This window comes from Sphaeramia orbicularis, chromosome 16, assembly GCF_902148855.1.
Source record: "Sphaeramia orbicularis chromosome 16, fSphaOr1.1, whole genome shotgun sequence".
NCBI classification, from domain to species: Eukaryota; Metazoa; Chordata; class Actinopteri; order Kurtiformes; family Apogonidae; genus Sphaeramia; species Sphaeramia orbicularis.
Window position 1 is genome coordinate 35,789,981 of NC_043972.1, and position 19,064 is coordinate 35,809,044.

A 19,064-nucleotide genomic window follows, 5' to 3' on the forward strand; every position below is an offset into this window, starting at 1 on the left:
TGCCTGTGGTTCTCCTTGTTTTCCTCCATTTTAGCTCTGGTTGGCTCCACCCTGCTCGTTTGGCACACCTGGCCAGACCCTATATAAGTGTGCTGGAAACCAAAATGGCTCTCTCCCTCCTGCCTGCCTGATGACACCTGGGGTTCCCAGCATGGCCGTCTGATTTTTGGTTTTGTTTGTTTGGTTCTTCTGGTTTCTTTGTTCTCACATGCATCCACACATCCTACACTTCACCACTGATTACTGATTTTTTGACCTGAGTAAGTTTGATTTGCTTATCTTTATTAAAATACATTACCTTTAATTGTCACTGTGCGGACCTTCCCTTCTTTTGTTATGCTCTCATACGAGCTGGGCATAACAAAACACTAAATTTTTCTCTTGATTTTAGTGCCAAAAAGTAAAGAAAATAGTTGCTTGTTGAAACTATCCTTTCACAAAGAAAAAAGAACCTAAACAATGATGAACAACCTGAAATTTCCTCAAAAAATAAGTGCAAATTTATGCATGTGCAGTGGATCTACAAAGGCACAAAACATTTAGTAATAGGCATTATATTTCTAAAGGTTTACAGTTGATACTATCTGTAGGTTATTATACAATTATTTTACTGGTCTGACCTTCTTGAGACCGCATTGGTCTGTATGTGGTCCCTGAACTAAAATCACTTTATACCATTGATTGTTAACATGTTGAGTGTCATTTTTGCACCAGATTGGAACTTTTGGCTGGTTTTGTCCCACACGCCATGTTTGACACCCCTGCTCTAGATAAATTTTAAAAAAGTAAATGTAAGAAAAGTAAAATAAAAACAACAACTCTAAATACTAATAAAACAGAAGCATCTACTCATATACAACAATAGAGTGGCATGAAATACAAATTATGGCAGTTGACAAAAACTTACAAAAACTAAGGTAAGCTGTCACATTGTCTGCTAGTTCATTGTAGTAATGTGGAAAGCCTAAATAAAATAAAATAAAAATAAAATAAGGTGTAAATATTTCTTATTTCAGAAGGGTCCCATACCCCTCCGGTTGGTTCCAGACTGTAGCTCCGGCCCTGGAGCCTGTTGACTGAGATCAATGATTCATGGAGCCTCGTCCATGAACCTGCGCCTCTTCACCGGACAACAAGATGGAACAACACCGAAAAACACCACCAACAACAATAATGTTATTATAAAGGACTAGATCGGATAATTGTTCATTTTATCGTCTCATTTTAGAGGTACTAAAATGTGCACTCCCGTTTCCTATCGTGGTCACAGGAGCCATAAATCCACGTGAGGTGGGGGGAGGCAGGAGGAGGGGACGGAGGACGGACAAGAGCCTGGGTATGACAACAGCCTGTGTGTGTCAATCACACACCGGAGGACGGACAGGGGATCTGGGCACAACAGCAGGAAAACAGCGGGTCTGTATCTGTATGTAGAATTAGTTCATTTATTTCAGTCTCACCTGATCCACAGGTGTCTTATATAACCATATAGGCGGTGTGTTTACGATTTAATGCAGAAAAAGACCGTGAATAATCAAATCTGAGTTTGATTCGTATTATTTGATAACGTTTTCTACACATATAGGATAATTTCTGAGAAGAGCCTACAAAGACTGCCTCCCTCTCCTTTCCCTCCTCATAGGATCAGTCATGGATGAAAAAGACGGAACTGTTAAAGTTCCTACAGACAAACCCGAACAAAATGGGGGAATAAGGTGCGCACATATGCCAGATTTAGAAGTTTGACTTTACATTATTATATATGAACAGAAGCCTCAGTCATTTAGTAATTTCCACCTAATGCCTTTACAGTGATCCAACAGAGGATGGAAAAAAGAAAGAAAAGAAGGAGAAAGAAAAAGTCCCAATGGTTGGACCTTTAGCTTTGGTAAGTAAAGTCACCGAAGTTAATGCAGTTTTTTCTGTCTTAATATTTTGCATGTCCTCCTGAAACTGAAATAATGTAGTACCAGTTTGTGTTTGTATTTATGTAACACAGAAAAAAGGAGTTAGACTGACGTTCAGCTTAACACTGATGTGTAAGGTGCTGCTGTGAGGTTGTAAAGTTACATGTGTGATTTTACAACACATGGAGTGTGTACACACACTCTCACACTCACACACACACCACTAGAGCCATTTTTAGCACCATGATGAATCTAAATTCAAGTAAAATCAATGTAGAGAGTATCACAGTAGTAGAGAGTATCACTTTTCTGAGAATTAATGGCTGCATTTAGATGTTATTATTTCCTCTATCTTGCACAGATATAGTATAAATCATAGCTGAAAATTGTGTGAAAATATAATATATAATATTTTTTATTTAAAGACATAAAATAAGCCAAGGGAAAACTTAATGGGGTATGTGTGTGTTCAGATTTTTGTGTTTGTGAAGCGGATGTGAGTGCAGCATATCCTCCTGTTGTTCGTGCAGACCGGTCCCCTGCTGTGAGAATATAATAACTCCTTGGAGTTTGAAGTTTTTCTTTTAATGGAGAATTTCACAGGCACATTTCCAGGAGGAGCCATAACATGCACAAACTGATTTCGGACATCATCTAAACACTGTTCCCTTTGGTCACACTCTTTTTTTTTTTGTATGGCTGCAGTTCAGGTTTGCAACTGGCTCTGAATACGTGTTGATCATTATTGCGACACTGATGGCCATTGTGTGTGGAGTCCTCTTTCCACTCTTGTGTATTGTATTTGGAGACATGACTGACAGTTTTGTAAATGATGCCGCCTCCAAGTACAACTTCACCCTCATCAGTGAGTACACCAAAAATATGAAAACACATAATAACAGAAAGTAAATAACAGTGAAACAGCACATATATCCCTTTGTAAATATGTATTTTTTTCTTTCATCTTATTTCCTTAAGATAGCACCTTACAAGACGACATGACACGGTGAGATTTCAGAACTTTTTATGGCACAAAACACAGGTGGTTTCAGGTGTTAATATGTCCAAACGGAAGTAAGAAACAACATAGTATGACCTAACAGTACATGATAGCAGAAGGACAAAAAGAAAATGAGCGCGACAATGGGAATCGTCATTAATATCTTGTCTTTGAAATCACCCACTGAGTATTTTATTTAAGTATAAGCGGTTGTAAAGTCATATTTGACATGGTTTTACTGTTCTGCCCTAGTTATGCCATCGACTACTCTATCATGGGAGTCGCCATGCTGATATCGGGCTACTTGCATGTATCCCTCTGGACAATTGCAGCAGGGCGGCAGGTCAAACGCATCCGCAAGCTGTTTTTCCACTCTATCATGCAGCAGGACATCAGCTGGTTTGACATCAATGAGACAGGAGAGCTCAACACACGTCTCACAGAGTGGGTATCATATTAATCACACATTTGCACAAGGTGTGTGAGGGAAAGTTATGTCTTTTTGCAAAGTAGTGACTTCAGTCTGTTTATAGATTTATTGCTCTACATTTTTTTTGTTGACTGACAAACAAGTTTACATCAATTTCAGTCAACAGACACAAATGTTCCAGTATGTCTGACGTTCACTTGTCATTTTTATTACTCGGGCAGTGATGTCTATAAGATCCAAGAGGGTATTGGTGACAAGGTGGGACTGCTGATCCAGGCCTTCAGTACATTTATTTCATCCTTCATCATCGGCTTCACCAAAGGTTGGAAAATGACTCTTGTCATCCTGGCCATCAGTCCTGTGCTGGGCTTAGCAGCAGGATTGTTTGGTAAGGTGAGTTTTAAGCTCATTTTCTCTTGCTGTATATTTAATGTTGATCATATGAACACTGACTCCTGCGGGTATTTTTAATAACACTGTGCCCTCTTTGTCGTCTATGTAGGTGATGACATCCTTTACATCTAAGGAGCAGAGTGCATATGCTAAAGCTGGTGCTGTGGCAGAGGAGGTGCTTTCAGCCATCAGGACAGTGTTTGCCTTCAATGGTCAGGACAAAGAAATTGAAAGGTGTGTGTGTCCCATGTTGTACATGCATATGTGTTGATTGAAATTTTAAAGAAATACAAAAATTATTATTTATTAAACAATTAATCAAGTATCTGGTTGTAATGTGGGGCTGTAAAAATCCAAGTCGTGACATCTGCTATTTGCTTCTATATTTCTAAGGCAGCAGAAAATCCATACAAGACAAGACAAGACAAATCCGAGAAAATGGCCTCTGTAACTGAATAAAACCCATAAGCAGAATCAGATTAGTGTTGATTTATCCATGGCAAAAGGTTACACTGTCACTGCAACTGAGCTGTTCAAAGCAGGCCTTTGTATTTTTCAGTTTCTTTCTGTTAACCCAGAGCTCATCCGTCCACAGATATCATAGGAACTTGGAGGATGCTAAGAACATGGGAATAAAGAAGGCCATCTCTGCTAACATAGCCATGGGCTTCACTTTCTTGGTGATATACCTGTCGTATGCTCTGGCCTTCTGGTATGGCAGCACACTGGTGCTGAGCGGAGAGTACACTATTGGAAATGTACTCACTGTGAGTAGACTCATTATGTGTGAACTCATCTCCTGTTACACACATGAGGACACAGCTGACACCAGTGTTTGTCTATAGGTGCTCTTTGTCGTCCTTATTGGAGCTTTCGTCTTGGGACAGACGTCTCCAAACATCCAGGCCTATGCATCTGCCCGCGGAGCTGCACATAAAGTCTACAGCATCATTGACAGAGTAAGGAAAGCCTGAAAAAGCACGCACATTTTTTACTCTCTTTGCTGCTGGACATTTGTCAGTTTCAATTACTGAACATGTTCTCTGGCGCACCTGGATGCCACTTTGATGCAGCCGACAACATGGAGTCACTAATAAGCTCCTGGATTTTTTTACTAATTGGATCTCCTGCTGTTTGGATGAAGAATTGCACATCATTGGGTTGATATTGCACAGCTGTGGTTCTCCTTCCTCAGCACACTGAATGTGTCCAAATTATTCAGTACACATTCTTTCAAGGGCTGCCTGAGTGTATGCAGAGAATTACTATATCCTCTATAGTTGCATTAAAGTATCCCACGATTTACAGTTTACAGATATGAAAAGTATAATAGTTTGACTCAATTATGATGCTAAATGACAAAGAGCCAAAATCTGTACTTACTGATGTGGATTGGTAATTGTGAAAAGACATCCACTTGGTAGATTCAATTAATTTAGTTTAAAAAAAAAAAAAAAAAATTAGAATATATTTTCCATTAGTGGGTTAAACAGCATTTGTTTAAGTTAGTAATAATTACACCATATAGACCATATGTTTCAACACACAGTTTTGTAGTTGCAGTAGATTTTGATTTTTAAGGCAGATAGGTTAATATAAACTATGAACATTACTCTTAATTTTTTCAAAATTCTCAAATCTTCAGTACTGAGCTTCTGTAGCAGAGAAAACACAAAGAGCTGTGTAAATAAATATAAGGCCTTGTTAAATATCCTCACATCAACCTGGAGACCTCACACTCTTCCTCCCATTGTCTGTTTGATGTTATGATAAGAATCAGGTTCTTTATCCCACTGTGGACAAACCAAATCTTTTTTTTTTAACGTTGCTTTTATTGCATTTCAGGATACAGGACAAACAGACAGAGGATAAAGTGATTACATCAGTGCTAGTGGTCAGATGTACAACACAGTACACAGACAACACAATGAAGAAAATACAGCATGAGGAGTACAGCATTAGCAAACAAAAACAATATATGTAGAATAAATCAATGAAACTAGAGTATACTGTCAGATATAATGGTAATCACACAAAACCATCATCTATTATAACAGGGTGCATGTACAATCACCCTGTTTCGGCAGATATATCTAGTTAAAAAGCACCAAAAAGAAAAGCAAAAAACCCCTAATTTTTTTGTAAAGTTCAATGTAATAGAAAATATTTTGGGTGCATCAGAGACTTAAGAGACTCCAAGTATCACTCATTTAATTGAATTGAATTTTATTTTATTTTGCTCCACCAAATACATGGTATGGAGCACAAACACCATGCTAAAATATAAAAAAAGAGTGATATACATTCAGCAATAACAAAATTCATTGAAAAAGAGGTAAAAGCACAAGTAAAGCAACAAGTATTCAGTACCATCCCTATTGGGATTTAAAGTCTTATCAGCTCCAGGGTGATGAATATGAAGTCTATAAAGAAGGAGAGGGTAGATTTTCTGCTTGGAGTCAACTGCAAACCTTTTTTCATGTAACTGAAACCTTAATGATGCCTCTACAGGTTCCAAGCATCAACAGCTTCTCAGAAGATGGTTTCAGGCCTGACTCCATTAAAGGGAACATAGAGTTCAAGAACATCCACTTCTGCTACCCGTCAAGACCAGACATCAAAGTATGTTCTCACTCTGCTCTCTGTGGACATTGTATGAAGTGAAACTATCACTCATTAATAAATAAATAACATAATTACTCTGTTGTAGGTGTTGGATAACATGTCTCTGAGTGTGAAAACCGGGCAGACTGTGGCCTTAGTGGGCAGTAGTGGCTGTGGGAAAAGCACAACTATCCAGTTGTTGCAGAGGTTTTATGACCCTCAGGAAGGATCTGTGAGTGACGTTTAGAGTGACTTTATTTCCAGTCTCTCAAATGTTTTATTATATCCACTCGGAATGTAAATTATTTTATGTGTTGTTTTTGAAATGCAGCTCCATACTTTATCTGTTATCTCTGTTTTTCTGGATGAATGGGTGGAGACACTTTCAAACATACTGTCTCTGTTTTGGTAGGTGTTTATTGACGGTCACGACATCAGGACTCTTAACGTCAGCTACCTGAGACAGATGATCGGAGTCGTGAGTCAAGAGCCCATCCTCTTTGCCACCACCATTGCTGAGAACATCAGATTTGGTCGACTGGACGTCACACAGGAAGAGATTGAAAAAGCTGCTAAGGAGGCCAACGCTTATGACTTCATTATGGACCTTCCTGATGTATGACTGTAATAATAATAATAATAATAATAATAATAATACATTTTATTTGTATAGTACTTTTCATAGAACTCAAAGACACTTTACATGCAACAGATAAAAACAGAAACCAGACATATTAAAACAGATTAAAAGCAGGTGCAAAAGGCAGCTATACGAATATACTGTATTCATAACTCTGCTCCCTTTGTTTTTATAAACACTGTTCAAAACACTTGTTAACGCTGACATCCTTATCATCGAGCAGAAGTTTGAGACACTGGTCGGAGACAGAGGGACTCAGATGAGCGGAGGACAGAAGCAGAGGATTGCCATCGCTCGAGCTCTGGTCCGCAACCCCAAAATCCTTCTGCTTGATGAAGCTACGTCTGCTCTGGATGCCGAGAGTGAGACCATTGTACAAGCTGCTCTTGACAAGGTACACACTCACCTACATGCAGTACATTCAGAGCTCCTGTACATAATACAGGCGCTGAGAACAGAAATAAACTGACATGAATTAGAAAAGTTTGGTTTATCATCAAATCATCATACCTTCTTTTTTGGTTCAGACTGAAATATTCTGAAAACTACTTATATTTTGTATTAATTGCTTTGTTTGACAGGGCTAATGCTCATTAATTAACCGATGTATGAGAAACTATAAATGAGCCAGACTCAACAGGGCTAATTTTCATTTATCATCCCTGACCAGGGAAGAGAAAGTTAGCCTGAAAACAGATATGAAACAACAGAAATGTCACCAAAAAAATCCAACACATTACTAAAATAGCAGGGAAAAATACATTAAAATGCAATGCAATGTAACAGGCACCAATCTATACTGTGTAATACAATTCTAGAAGTGAATAAAAGAATAAAAACACTACGGCAGTAAAGCAGCAGGAGGCAGGTACTGCTATCTTCAAAGTTCACATATATAGATGTTTATGAGCCATAACTTCAGCAGACAAGGGTATTGATTGCATATTCAATTCTGTAGATACAGTTATTGAAAAAGCAGATTGGATAAACCACTTCTTCTTCTAGGACTGACACATTCTCCTTTTATGGTTCTTCTGGTTATTTTAGAGCTGGATCTGTGTGTTAAGTTTCATATTCACTTCAGTTTGATGAGTTTTAAGTACTTTATCCAGTACTTTTACGTATTAAAACTGCACATTCAACCCAGGGTGGTTTTTCAGTAGATTAACTTCTTCCTGTGTGAAGTTTCCATCATTTACACATGATGTTTGTAAATTTTAAAAATAATTTAAGTCAATAAGTCAAAAAAGTCACAGTTGAGGTATCTGACTGTGAAAATACATAAACACTAGCCACTCAGAGCCACTGAAGACATTTCAACAGCTTCAACATGTGATGATTTTTACCCCGCCCCATGAAGGGGAGGCAAGGGGTATTGTTTGTTTTTTGTTTGTTTACTTGTTTGTTTGTTTGTTTGTTTGTTTGTTAACACTCTAGCAGCAAAACTATTGGTTGAATTCATACCAAATTGGGTTTATAGATTGCCAGTGACCCAGATGAGATCTGATTACATTTTGGGAAAAGTAGGTTCAAGTTACAATTTTTAATAAACTTTTTAAATCTTTTTTCTTCTCCCATTTACTTATAATGGGCAAAATTTCAAATGTCTATAAAACCATTTTTAAAAAATTTAAATTTATTTCAAGCTTGGCACATATATAGAGGCAGTTGATATGCTGACATCAGCACATGCATAGACATGATGACATCAGCTGGATCAATGCCAAAATAAGCTACAATATGTGCGAGGGGCAGGGTTTGTTGTGCCTGGCACCACTTGTTGGTTATTTTAATAGTTTTTCCCCCTACTTTCTTGAAAATTGATATCAAATGTGTATTGTAACCATCATGTTGTTGTCTGTATCACCAGAGTGCATTGACTAGATTGTATTTTACTATATTTACTACTAACTTCAACCGTCTTGACAAACATCAGATGTGGGATTCATAGTACAACTCAAACTGGATGAAAAGAGTATTACTCTCTCACCATTGATCTCTGCTGATAATTTTTCCAAAATAAGGTCTCAAGATTTTGCTTCGAAATGTTCCAAAACACTCAGTAAAGTAGTTGTAGGCCTGAGGACATGTTTGATTTGTAATACACATCACATGTTATCACTGACCTCAGACACATGTTTGTGTGTAGGTCAGAATGGGTCGGACCACCATCATTGTAGCCCACCGCCTTTCAACCATCAGAAACGCTGATGTCATCGCTGGCTTCCAGAAAGGGGAAATTACTGAGATTGGAACGCACACTGAACTTATGGAAAAAGAAGGAGTGTACCACACACTGGTGACCATGCAGGTAACACACACAGATTTTAAGTTTACCGTCTGATTAGACTGGGCTCAGAAACAGTCAGTCACTGATTGTTTTCCTTTTCTCTTTAACTGCTCCAGACCTTTAAGAACGTGAACGATGACAATGAGGAGGAAAGTGAGGAGGATGAAGTTGAGAAGAGTGATGCAGTTGGGTCTGCGGGGTCCTATGTACGCAGGAGGAAGTCCACGAGAGGGTCTTCATTTGCTGCCTCAGAGGGAGAGAAAAAAAAACCTGAGGATGAGGAAAAGACGACAGAGGTGAGCTGCTGTTAAGCCAATATTTTACCCAGAAGTGTTTTCAAGAGCACAAGTACGACAGAACTGTAGATTTCTTTCTGTCAGCTTTCCTTCTAATCCTCTTCCTGAGATGTGACTGAACTAACTCCTCCTCTTTCTGCAGGAGGAGCCCCCCCCTGTCTCGTTTTTTGAAGTGATGCGTCTCAACATGAGTGAAATGCCGTACATCGTGGTCGGGATCATTTGTGCCATAATCAACGGAGCAATGCAGCCTGTGTTTGCAATCCTTTTCTCCAAAATCACAACTGTAGGTTACCTCATACAGTCCTGATAATGTTCAATAGTGTGTTTTTGGAGTAAACTTCACATGTTTTGTGTAAAACTCCATTTTTTTGTTTTCCTCAGGTGTTCACAGAATTATATGTAGATCCTGAAGGCGTTAAGCAAAAATCCACCATGTATTCCCTTTTGTTTGTTGCTATTGGAGCTACATCCTTTGTGACCATGTTTCTACAGGTACTGAGTACATATCTATACAGACACACACATATATATGAATGAATTTTTTTTTTTTACATTTACTTTTTATTTTTTTTATTTTTATTTACTTGTATTTTTCTTGACCAGAACTTGACCAGTTTAGCTTAGCATGAAGTCTATAAACAGCAGCACAAGCCACATCCCAGTACCTCCATAATGAATAAACACACTTTGGAGATGCACTCTGATGACTGGCTGCTCATCAACCAGGACTTCAGAAGGTTGAGACAATAAGTCCCTTAAACTACAAACTAATGCTAGTTTGTTATGCTGTTTCACATTTTTGTCTCTGTAGCCTAGAGTAAAGCTGAAACCACAGATAGTTACTAATGTTATGAGGATCTTATCATAACTATCATCTGCCTGTGCACATGCTGAGATTATAGTGTTGAAGTAAAAACGTGCACAGACAAGGTTACAGCAGTTCATGTTCATAAAGTCTGTTCACTGTCTACAGGGTTTCTGTTTTGGTAAATCTGGAGAGATTCTGACTTTGAAACTGCGACTCAAGGCTTTTACAGCTATAATGAGACAGGTAAGTATGACTAAGAGACCTACATAAACAGATTAATGTCATTTTCTGTATCATTCAAGGTCTAAATGTAGCAGAGTTTGTCAGGTGTTTAGTCTTCTTATCAGTGGATTTACAGAAAGTATTCACAGTGCTACAATTATTTATTGCTCGTTGGAGGGCAAGCATATTGGTCAGTTCGTATGTCTGTTTGTCTGTATGCACATTATTGAAATCAAACCATCACCAAATGATTTGCCATGGTCTCTAGTTAACTTGGTTACTTTTTGGCAATATTAGGCCAAAGTACAGCCGAGATGTAGGCTAAAGTTAAGGTCAAGTGCCTTATTTGCATATTCAGAAAATGGCTTCTATCTTGAAAACTAAGACAGATATTGACTAACTTTGTATTATTGACTTATAGGAAGTTGAATATGACCTTTCATTTAGTACCAATTTTGTTGACCTTGGATGACCTAGAAAGGTCAAACGCAAGGTTATGATTTTCAAAATACTCAGTTTTTGTCTAAAACTCACTCAGTTTTGCAGATAGAGAAAAATGACTAGTACCATGTTATAAAGCATGAAAAAGTAGGAAATTATGTATTTTTTTGTTTTTCTGTATCATTAATATAAAAATCATTATAATATATAATAAAATATTGCTATTTCCAGCAATTTTTTTTTGCAATTTCCATTCACATATAACTTTAGAACTATTTGAGACAGAAGAATACAACTTCTACCACAATGCTCATCTTAGAAAAGCAGCAAATAATGTTCTTTTAGTTTTCCTCTATCACTTCCAGTTTCTGAGTTATAACGGTTGAAAGTTTCCATGTCACTTGTGTGTAAATTCACACAATGGCTTATATCTGTGAAATGATGGCAGATATCGACTAACATAGTATTATCAACTCATCAGAAGTTACATATGGCCTTTCATTTGGTAGCAGTTTTGTTGACCTTCGATGACCTTGAAAGATCAAACTCACGGTCATAATTTTCACAATACCCAATTTTTGACCGTAACTCCCTCAATTTTGCAGATACAGAAAAACAACTAGTATCAGATTATAAAGTGTGAAAATATAGGCCAAAGTTCTCTTTCAAAGGCCTGTATTAAACTCAGTTGTTTGAACATGTTATACATTTTTTTTATTTTCAAACAAACTTTTTTCACTTTGTCATTATAAAACATTGTGTGTACAATTTTGAGGTAAAAAATGAATTCAATCTATTTTGGAATAAGTCTGTAACACAAGAAAATGTGGAAAAAAAGAAAAAAGAAGTGTAGCACTGTGAATACTTTTTGGATTTTTGGATTTACTATATTCTATTTATTTTAACAGCTAACTTTAAGCTGTTATTCATGATTTCTTGTAGGATCTGGGCTGGTTTGATGACAAAAAAAACAGTGTTGGAGCCCTCACAACCAGACTGGCCACAGACGCTGCCCAAGTACAAGGGGTCAGTCTGAACAGCTTTCGTTCACACGCAAAACTCTAAGCTGCTTCCGTCACATTAAAGCTTTTTGACAAACTGACAAATTGAGCTTCCTGTCTGTTTCCTCTCTGCTCAGGCGACTGGGGCGCGTCTGGCCACCTTGGCTCAGAACGTGGCCAACCTGGGCACCAGCGTGATCATCTCCTTTGTGTACAGCTGGGAGCTCAGCCTCCTCATCATGGGTGTGGTGCCTTTCATGGCCCTCGCTGGAGCTCTGGAGATGAAGCTGCTCGCTGGGCATGCAGCTGAAGACAAGAAGGAGCTGGAGAAGGCTGGAAAGGTAGAGGCTCAGTGCGTATTTGCTCTGGGTTTGGTCCATTAGACTAAATGTATTTGTAGAGCTAATGGTTTTTTATGTGTCTTCAGATTGCTACAGAAGCCATCGAGAATATCCGCACTGTTGCCTCTCTCAACAGAGAAGCCCGGTTCGAGTCTTTGTATCAGGAAAACCTCCAAGTGCCATACAAGTACGATGACCAGAGATGATTCTTAACCCGCTGGTCCCTCATTCACTCTGAATAGTTTTATGTATTAAATGTCACTACATTTGTCTCTCAACAGGAACGCCTGGAAAAAGGCCCACGCCTTCGGTCTCACCTACGCCCTCGCTCAGGCCATGGTCTACTTTGCTTATGCGGCCTGCTTCCGCTTTGGAGCTTTTCTTATTGAAAAAGAAAGGATAGAGGTTGAAGGAGTTTTCCTGTGAGTACAGCTGATCAGTGTTGGTCTTAAGAATTTAGGATTATCACTACACTGAGCAATATTATGTTAATTTGTTATCTCTGATTTAACCCATAAAAACCCAGTGCTACTTTTGTGGTGGTTCCCAAATGAATTTTTCTCTATATTTAACCTTTCTTAAGTGATTTATCACCATTGATTGTAATATTATCCCCCTTAGTTTGCATTTTTTTCAGTGTAAATCATGTATTTTCCTATATTTAATTGTAGATGATCATGTAGATGTTTATAAAAGCTGAGATTAAAGTTGAGGGTTATTATATCAAAAAACAGAGAAAACTGAAGAAAAAGTTACTTTTTCAGCAAATATATTAATAACTGATCATTAAAACAAATGTCTTCATCTACTGTCATTTATCAAATGCAGTGGGTTTTATTGGTGAATTAATGTTGTCCACGTTCACTACAGAGCCTCTCAACATCCAAATGGATCATATCTGAAGACCATGAAAAAATTACATACTGTATTTTATACCAATTATTTTCATGTGTTGATAGGATTAATGCATCAGCAGGTATTAAACATTTTAGATCAGTAGATGATTTTGGTCACCAGTGGCTGTTTTAGGTCTTTATGGGTTTAATGATATTTGACATATTTGGACTAGAAGCAAGTGTCTGTCAGTAGGAGATAAATCTAACTGTAACAACAGGACCAACAGAAATAGAGCAGTGGTTAAATTCTGCTTTGCATCATTTGACTAAATAGACTGCCTGTGTTGAACTTTAATCACCATAAAGTTTACTGTCATTTCAGTATTATGGTAAAGAAAATGAAGTAGCTTGTCACAACATATAACTTTTTGATAAACTTTGTTGTTGTGATGGTCTTGCTGTGTATCTGGTCTGCCCCTGGTCTGGGTCTCAGTGTAGGTGGTCTTACCTACAACACAATTGAATGCAGTGACAAAATGACTCATTTGACTCTAAAACAGAAGAGTGAGTGTCTGTTTAGATTATGACAGGGATAACACACTGGTAATATCAGTCCATGCTGGGAGTGGAGGCTGTTTATGACCTCTGCCAGGAGGTATTGTGATCGCTTTGCTTTGCGTGCGTGTTTGTTTGTTTGTGAGCAAGATAACTCAAAAGGTTATGGACAGATTTTCATGAAATTTTCAGGAAATGTTGATACTGGCACAAGGAAGAAATGCTTAAATTTTGGTGGTGATCGGGGGGGCAGATCTGTCTTGGCTTAGGTCTGCGCTCTCCGAGTGTTTTTCTTGTATGACTTTGTCATCACTGGCTGTAAAGCCAAGGATTCACACACGAGGCACAGGTTTAAGGAAATTTTCATCAAAATGTGCTGAGGAAACATCAGTGCACATTTTGAGAGATACAAGCCAAATAAATAGTAGTAATGTGATTTAACTTGCAAATGTGAATGTGCTACCTTAACACTCGACTGAACAGACATTTTTGAACCTATTCCTTCAGTACTCATTTTCGTCACTGTTGAGCGAAGCCACCGCCTTCTTTTTCCACCTGTTACATAAAGAGGAAGTCGAAAGTCCAGTGCTTCTTTTGTTGCTTACAATGGACCATAAAACTATAAAGCAAAAAGCACTTACTCAAAGTTTATGCCAGAAATTAAAATTCCAGTCAGGATCCAGTGGTGGCCAGAGACTTAGACTAAATACAGGAAAATATTAAAATTAGCCATAAAATCTCTATAAAGTAATTTATGTTGATGAAAAAAGCAAGGACAAAACACAGTTCATTGTATGTAAAGCTATTTGGGCATAGAAATTCAGTCTAGTTTGAGATGATAAAGTGGAATACTGGGAGTGGAAGGATTTCGGTCCCATTTGTAGTCTTCAAAATCTAACCCTTAAACATGTAGCATGTACCAGTAAATACTGTACACACAGGGTTCAGATGTCACTGCTTTATGTTGGCTTATGTAACCATGTTTCACACTCAACTGACTGATTATTTGAGATAGCAGAGGAAAGGTTTCCACCCTTAACTCGTGTCACTGTAGTAAAACTAGAGCTGATTGATTGTTTGTTTGACTTCATCCTCCAGTGTGATTTCTGCTCTCGTGTACGGGGCCATGGCTGTCGGAGAGGCCAATGCCTTCGCTCCAAACTACGCCCGGGCCAAAGTGTCAGCCGCTCACCTCATGATGCTGATAAACAAAGAGTCCGCCATTGATAATTTATCCAAAGATGGAGAGACGCCGGTATAGACACAGAGACACGCACTGGTGCCACAGTTAACACACACAAACATGGGTACACATCCCTCTCATGTCCCTTCTCTCAACACTCTAGGATGAATTTGATGGTAACGTGTGTTTTGAGGGCGTGATGTTTAACTACCCCACAAGGCCTAATGTGCCCATCCTCAGAGGTCTGGATCTGATGGTCAGCAAAGGAGAGACCCTGGCTTTGGTGGGCAGTAGCGGCTGTGGAAAGAGCACCACCATCCAGCTTCTGGAGAGGTTCTACGACGCCAATGAAGGCAGCGTGGTAAGGAGGCGTGCTCAGTCACTCTTGGCTCTTCACCTACTGTCATTTAGCTGAAGGTTTGCGTGACTGTGTTTTTATGGCTGCTTTACAGCACAGCGCTGATGACACAGCAACCTTGACAAACCGTGAGGCTCATTCTTTGTAGCATGTGTTTTTTATCTACATTTACTACTCTAACCATTTAATTTTATCTAGAAAGAATGTATGTTCCCTCATCCAGTCCCGTGAGAAAGAGCAAATCAATATTTATTGTTTTATTGTTATTGTTTTATCCTCTGATGTCCTGTGATTTTGGAAGGGTTAGTTTTCATTGTACATTTCCAAGCCTTTATGTTATGTTTTGTTGGCCCCATAAGATCAGCAAATGTTGAACTGAACTTAATAAAATAAGAAAAAAACTGATCTTTTATCAAGAACAAACTGACTACAAACTATAATCACACAATGGCTTTTAAGTTGAATTTAAACTGAACTAAACCACTCGCCCAGTTGTGCTTATTTCTACTGCCCATGTCTCCCTCAGATGATGGACAAAAGAAATGTCAAAGACTTGAATATCCTTTGGCTAAGGTCTCAGATTGGCATCGTATCCCAGGAGCCTGTGCTGTTCGACTGCTCCCTGGCTGAAAACATCGCCTATGGAGACAACAGCCGTACTGTAACCATGGAAGAAATACAGGAGGCCGCTAAGTCAGCCAACATCCATGACTTCATACAGGGCCTGCCAAAGGTAACATGTCTCCTGTGCACATGCCACGGACATACTGTATGTGTGTGTGCTGTTGTTTACATGTTTTATAACCTAGCCGTTATAATCTTTTACAGTGTCTCAAGGTTACCTTAATCATCCAGATAAGAACTGAATTAAAATACAGTGTCTGTCAGTTTACAAAACGCAGCTCACACCTATTCTGACTCAGGACTATTCTCCCACAAAGTACAAGAAGCATGTTTTCATTTCACATTTTTATTTAGTGGCAAGATATCCACATTTTTTACTTAATTATTTACATTAAGAGAACAAGGGTCTTTGTCAGTTTATATTGTACATGCAGACATGCAGCACACACTGAAATGGACCCTCTGTGAGCCACGTTGTACAATATATTCATAACAATCAACAAATGGTTCTTGCTTCTTTTAAATTCAATCCATTTTTGTCCAGTTGTGCTTCTTCTGATCTTAATTTATGAGTCAGTGAAAATATCCTCAGTGATGGTCAGATATCAGGTCTTTGTTGGTGTTTCTACAGGGTGACACAAAAAAACGGGAACTTTTTAACAATCCAATAAAACCAAGAGTGATGGAAGAAAAATATTTTATTCATAGTAATTGAAACCTTAAGACATGCCATTTAAGAAACAATGATGGAATTTTCATTTTTTTTAAATTCCAGGGTGACCCAAAAAAACAGGAATTTTTTTAAGTGCGTATTGGCAGACATGAGCAAGTGGCAGCACTGCGAGATAGTGACCTTGAGCAAGTAAACACACCCCCATTTTAGTAACCATTGGCGGCTGTGCGAGAATTGTTCGGTAACCGTGTGATCTCAAGATTCGGTAACGTTCCCTGGCCCCCTAGATCGCCAGATTTGTCCGTTTGTGATTTTTTTCTTGTGGGGCTATCTCAAGAGTAAAGTGTACACGATTCGACCAAGAACTCTGGATGAGTTAAAACAGAGAATTCAGGATGAAATTCACAGTATCCCAGCTGAGATGTTGCAGCAGTCAATGAGGAATCTCAACAGCAGATTTCAAGAATGCATTCGTACAGGAGGACGCCATCTACAGGAAGTAATTTTTAAAAATGAAAATTCCATCATTGTTTCTGAAGTGGCATGTTTTAAGGTTTCAATTACTATGAATAAAATATTTTTCTTCCATCACTCTTGGTTTTATTGGATTGTTAAAAGTTCCCGTTTTTTTGTGTCACCCTGTATCTTCCCTCAGATTCTTCTAAACACTTTTTTTTTTACTTGTCACTAACAGTATTTTAACATAACTCTCATGCCTCATTACACTCTTCCATGTAACTAGAGCTCAAGGGTTTTCATTTTATTTGCCCACATATTGAGATCAATCCTTTACCTATTACAGATGAGTTAATCATTCACATTTTAACCCTTTGATGTCTGACATTATTGCTGTGGACAGTTATTCATTCTTAACTAAAGTTACGTTTGCAGTAATGACTCCAACTCTTGTCGTCCCATTGTGTTTTATAATATTTATTACACTCGTTCTACTCTAAATGTTACTGGACACTTGAATTTCCCCACTGCGGGATAAATAAAGTTTTATCTTATCCTGATATATTGTTCAATGAATCCAAAGCATGTGGTTACAAAGAAATTCTGTAACAATCAACAATTTAGAGAATAGTCTAAACTTAATGGTTTTTGTCATTTTGTCTCAGTGACTGAAGTTTCCGAGAATATAATCACTGATTCATGACATTAAGTGGACAGTTACATTTACATGGAAATAGTAGGTTTTCTTAATCAGCAATGTGTTATCTTTGTGGAAAGAGCTTTATAAATGTGTTTATACTTTTAAAATGATAATACCATTAGATGTGAAACTGATGATGCATGGAATCCACTACCAATCAATTAATCAATCAAATATTTATTTATATAGCACCAAATCATGACAAAAGTTTTCTCATACAATGAATAGCAGTGTATTATGCTAAAGAAATGATATTGAGGAATTGTTTTGTCAAAAATACCACCAGTTTATTAATAATTCATGCTACTCGAATGGGGAAAAAATGACTTTGACAATAACAGAGTACACCCCTCTGTCTGTTTGCATGAGCAGAAGTATGACACCCAGGCTGGTGATAAGGGCGCCCAGCTGTCAGGAGGTCAGAAGCAGCGAGTCGCCATAGCCCGAGCCATCCTCCGTAACCCCAAAATGCTGCTGCTGGATGAGGCCACGTCTGCACTTGACACTGAGAGCGAGAAGGTTTGAATGTGTTTTTCTTTCTCAGTTTCAGGTCACACCAGTGGAATTCATGCTGAATATATGTCAGGTTTAAAGAACAGTTTAAAGAATTTGGAGAGAAACAACCGGAATTATTCACTCAAGACAGAGCAGTCACTTTACTTATAATTTCTAATAATAATATAATTTATAAGTTATAAATGATCTGGAGAATTTTTTTTTTTTTTTGGGAAAGGTCTTTGTGGAAAATACCCTTATACAAGCCACAAACTATGGAAAAATAAGCATATGTATTAATGGAAGAGTGTTTTTGGCCTCACTGACCTTTTAAAAAAAATACAGTACAGTGATACATTCATGTTCATCTAGCACTATAGGAAATGTTACAACTTAAATCTAAATACATGACTAAAGTGTAAAATAAAAGTTTTTTGGTTCCTTTAACCCTTAAAGACCTTGTACCCTTCCTATGGCCACTTTCACATACCTTTCACTCTATATTTACCCTTTCCTAAGGGATTTATCACCATTTATTATAATATCATCTTCTGCATTTCACATTTTTCAGTGAAATTCAGGTATTTTCCTATATTTAATTTACTAATCACATGGATGTTCATAAGAGGTCAGAGTAAATTTAAAGGTTATTATACCAGAACCGAGAAAACTGAAGAAAAAGTGACTATAACTGAACATAATAAAGCATCTACACCCACTTTAATTTATTAAATTACATGGGTTTTACTGGTGAATCAGTGTTGCAGAAGATGATGGCATTTCCATGTTCACTATGGGTCATATGTGA

At 37.9% G+C, this 19,064-nt stretch overlaps 1 protein-coding gene across 1 annotated transcript; it reads left to right on the top strand.

The window, feature by feature from the left end:
• Positions 1–1,816: 1,816 nt before the first annotated feature.
• Positions 1,817–18,404, top strand: abcb4 (ATP-binding cassette, sub-family B (MDR/TAP), member 4). The gene is made up of 25 exons (XM_030157008.1): positions 1,817–1,888; positions 2,613–2,772; positions 2,886–2,913; positions 3,160–3,351; positions 3,559–3,730; positions 3,840–3,964; positions 4,326–4,497; positions 4,576–4,689; positions 6,242–6,352; positions 6,441–6,566; positions 6,747–6,950; positions 7,198–7,368; positions 9,124–9,285; positions 9,381–9,560; positions 9,703–9,846; positions 9,945–10,055; positions 10,537–10,614; positions 11,977–12,060; positions 12,173–12,376; positions 12,463–12,563; positions 12,658–12,798; positions 14,866–15,022; positions 15,114–15,311; positions 15,835–16,041; positions 18,134–18,404. Exons 1-25 carry the CDS (start codon positions 1,868–1,870, stop codon positions 18,284–18,286), a joined length of 3,516 nt encoding a protein of 1,171 aa, XP_030012868.1. The 5' UTR covers positions 1,817–1,867; the 3' UTR covers positions 18,287–18,404.
• Positions 18,405–19,064: the final 660 nt, after the last annotated feature.

What these genes read in the sequence shown, in the direction of transcription:
- abcb4 (XM_030157008.1), top strand. Translation starts at nt 1,868, where the DNA reads ATGGTTGGACCTTTAGCTTTG. An exon ending in TACAAGCTGCTCTTGACAAG is followed by an intron (nt 7,369 to 9,123) that starts GTACACACTCAC and finishes GTTTGTGTGTAG; the next exon opens with GTCAGAATGGGTCGGACCAC. An exon ending in GAGGTTGAAGGAGTTTTCCT is followed by an intron (nt 12,799 to 14,865) that starts GTGAGTACAGCT and finishes TTCATCCTCCAG; the next exon opens with TGTGATTTCTGCTCTCGTGT.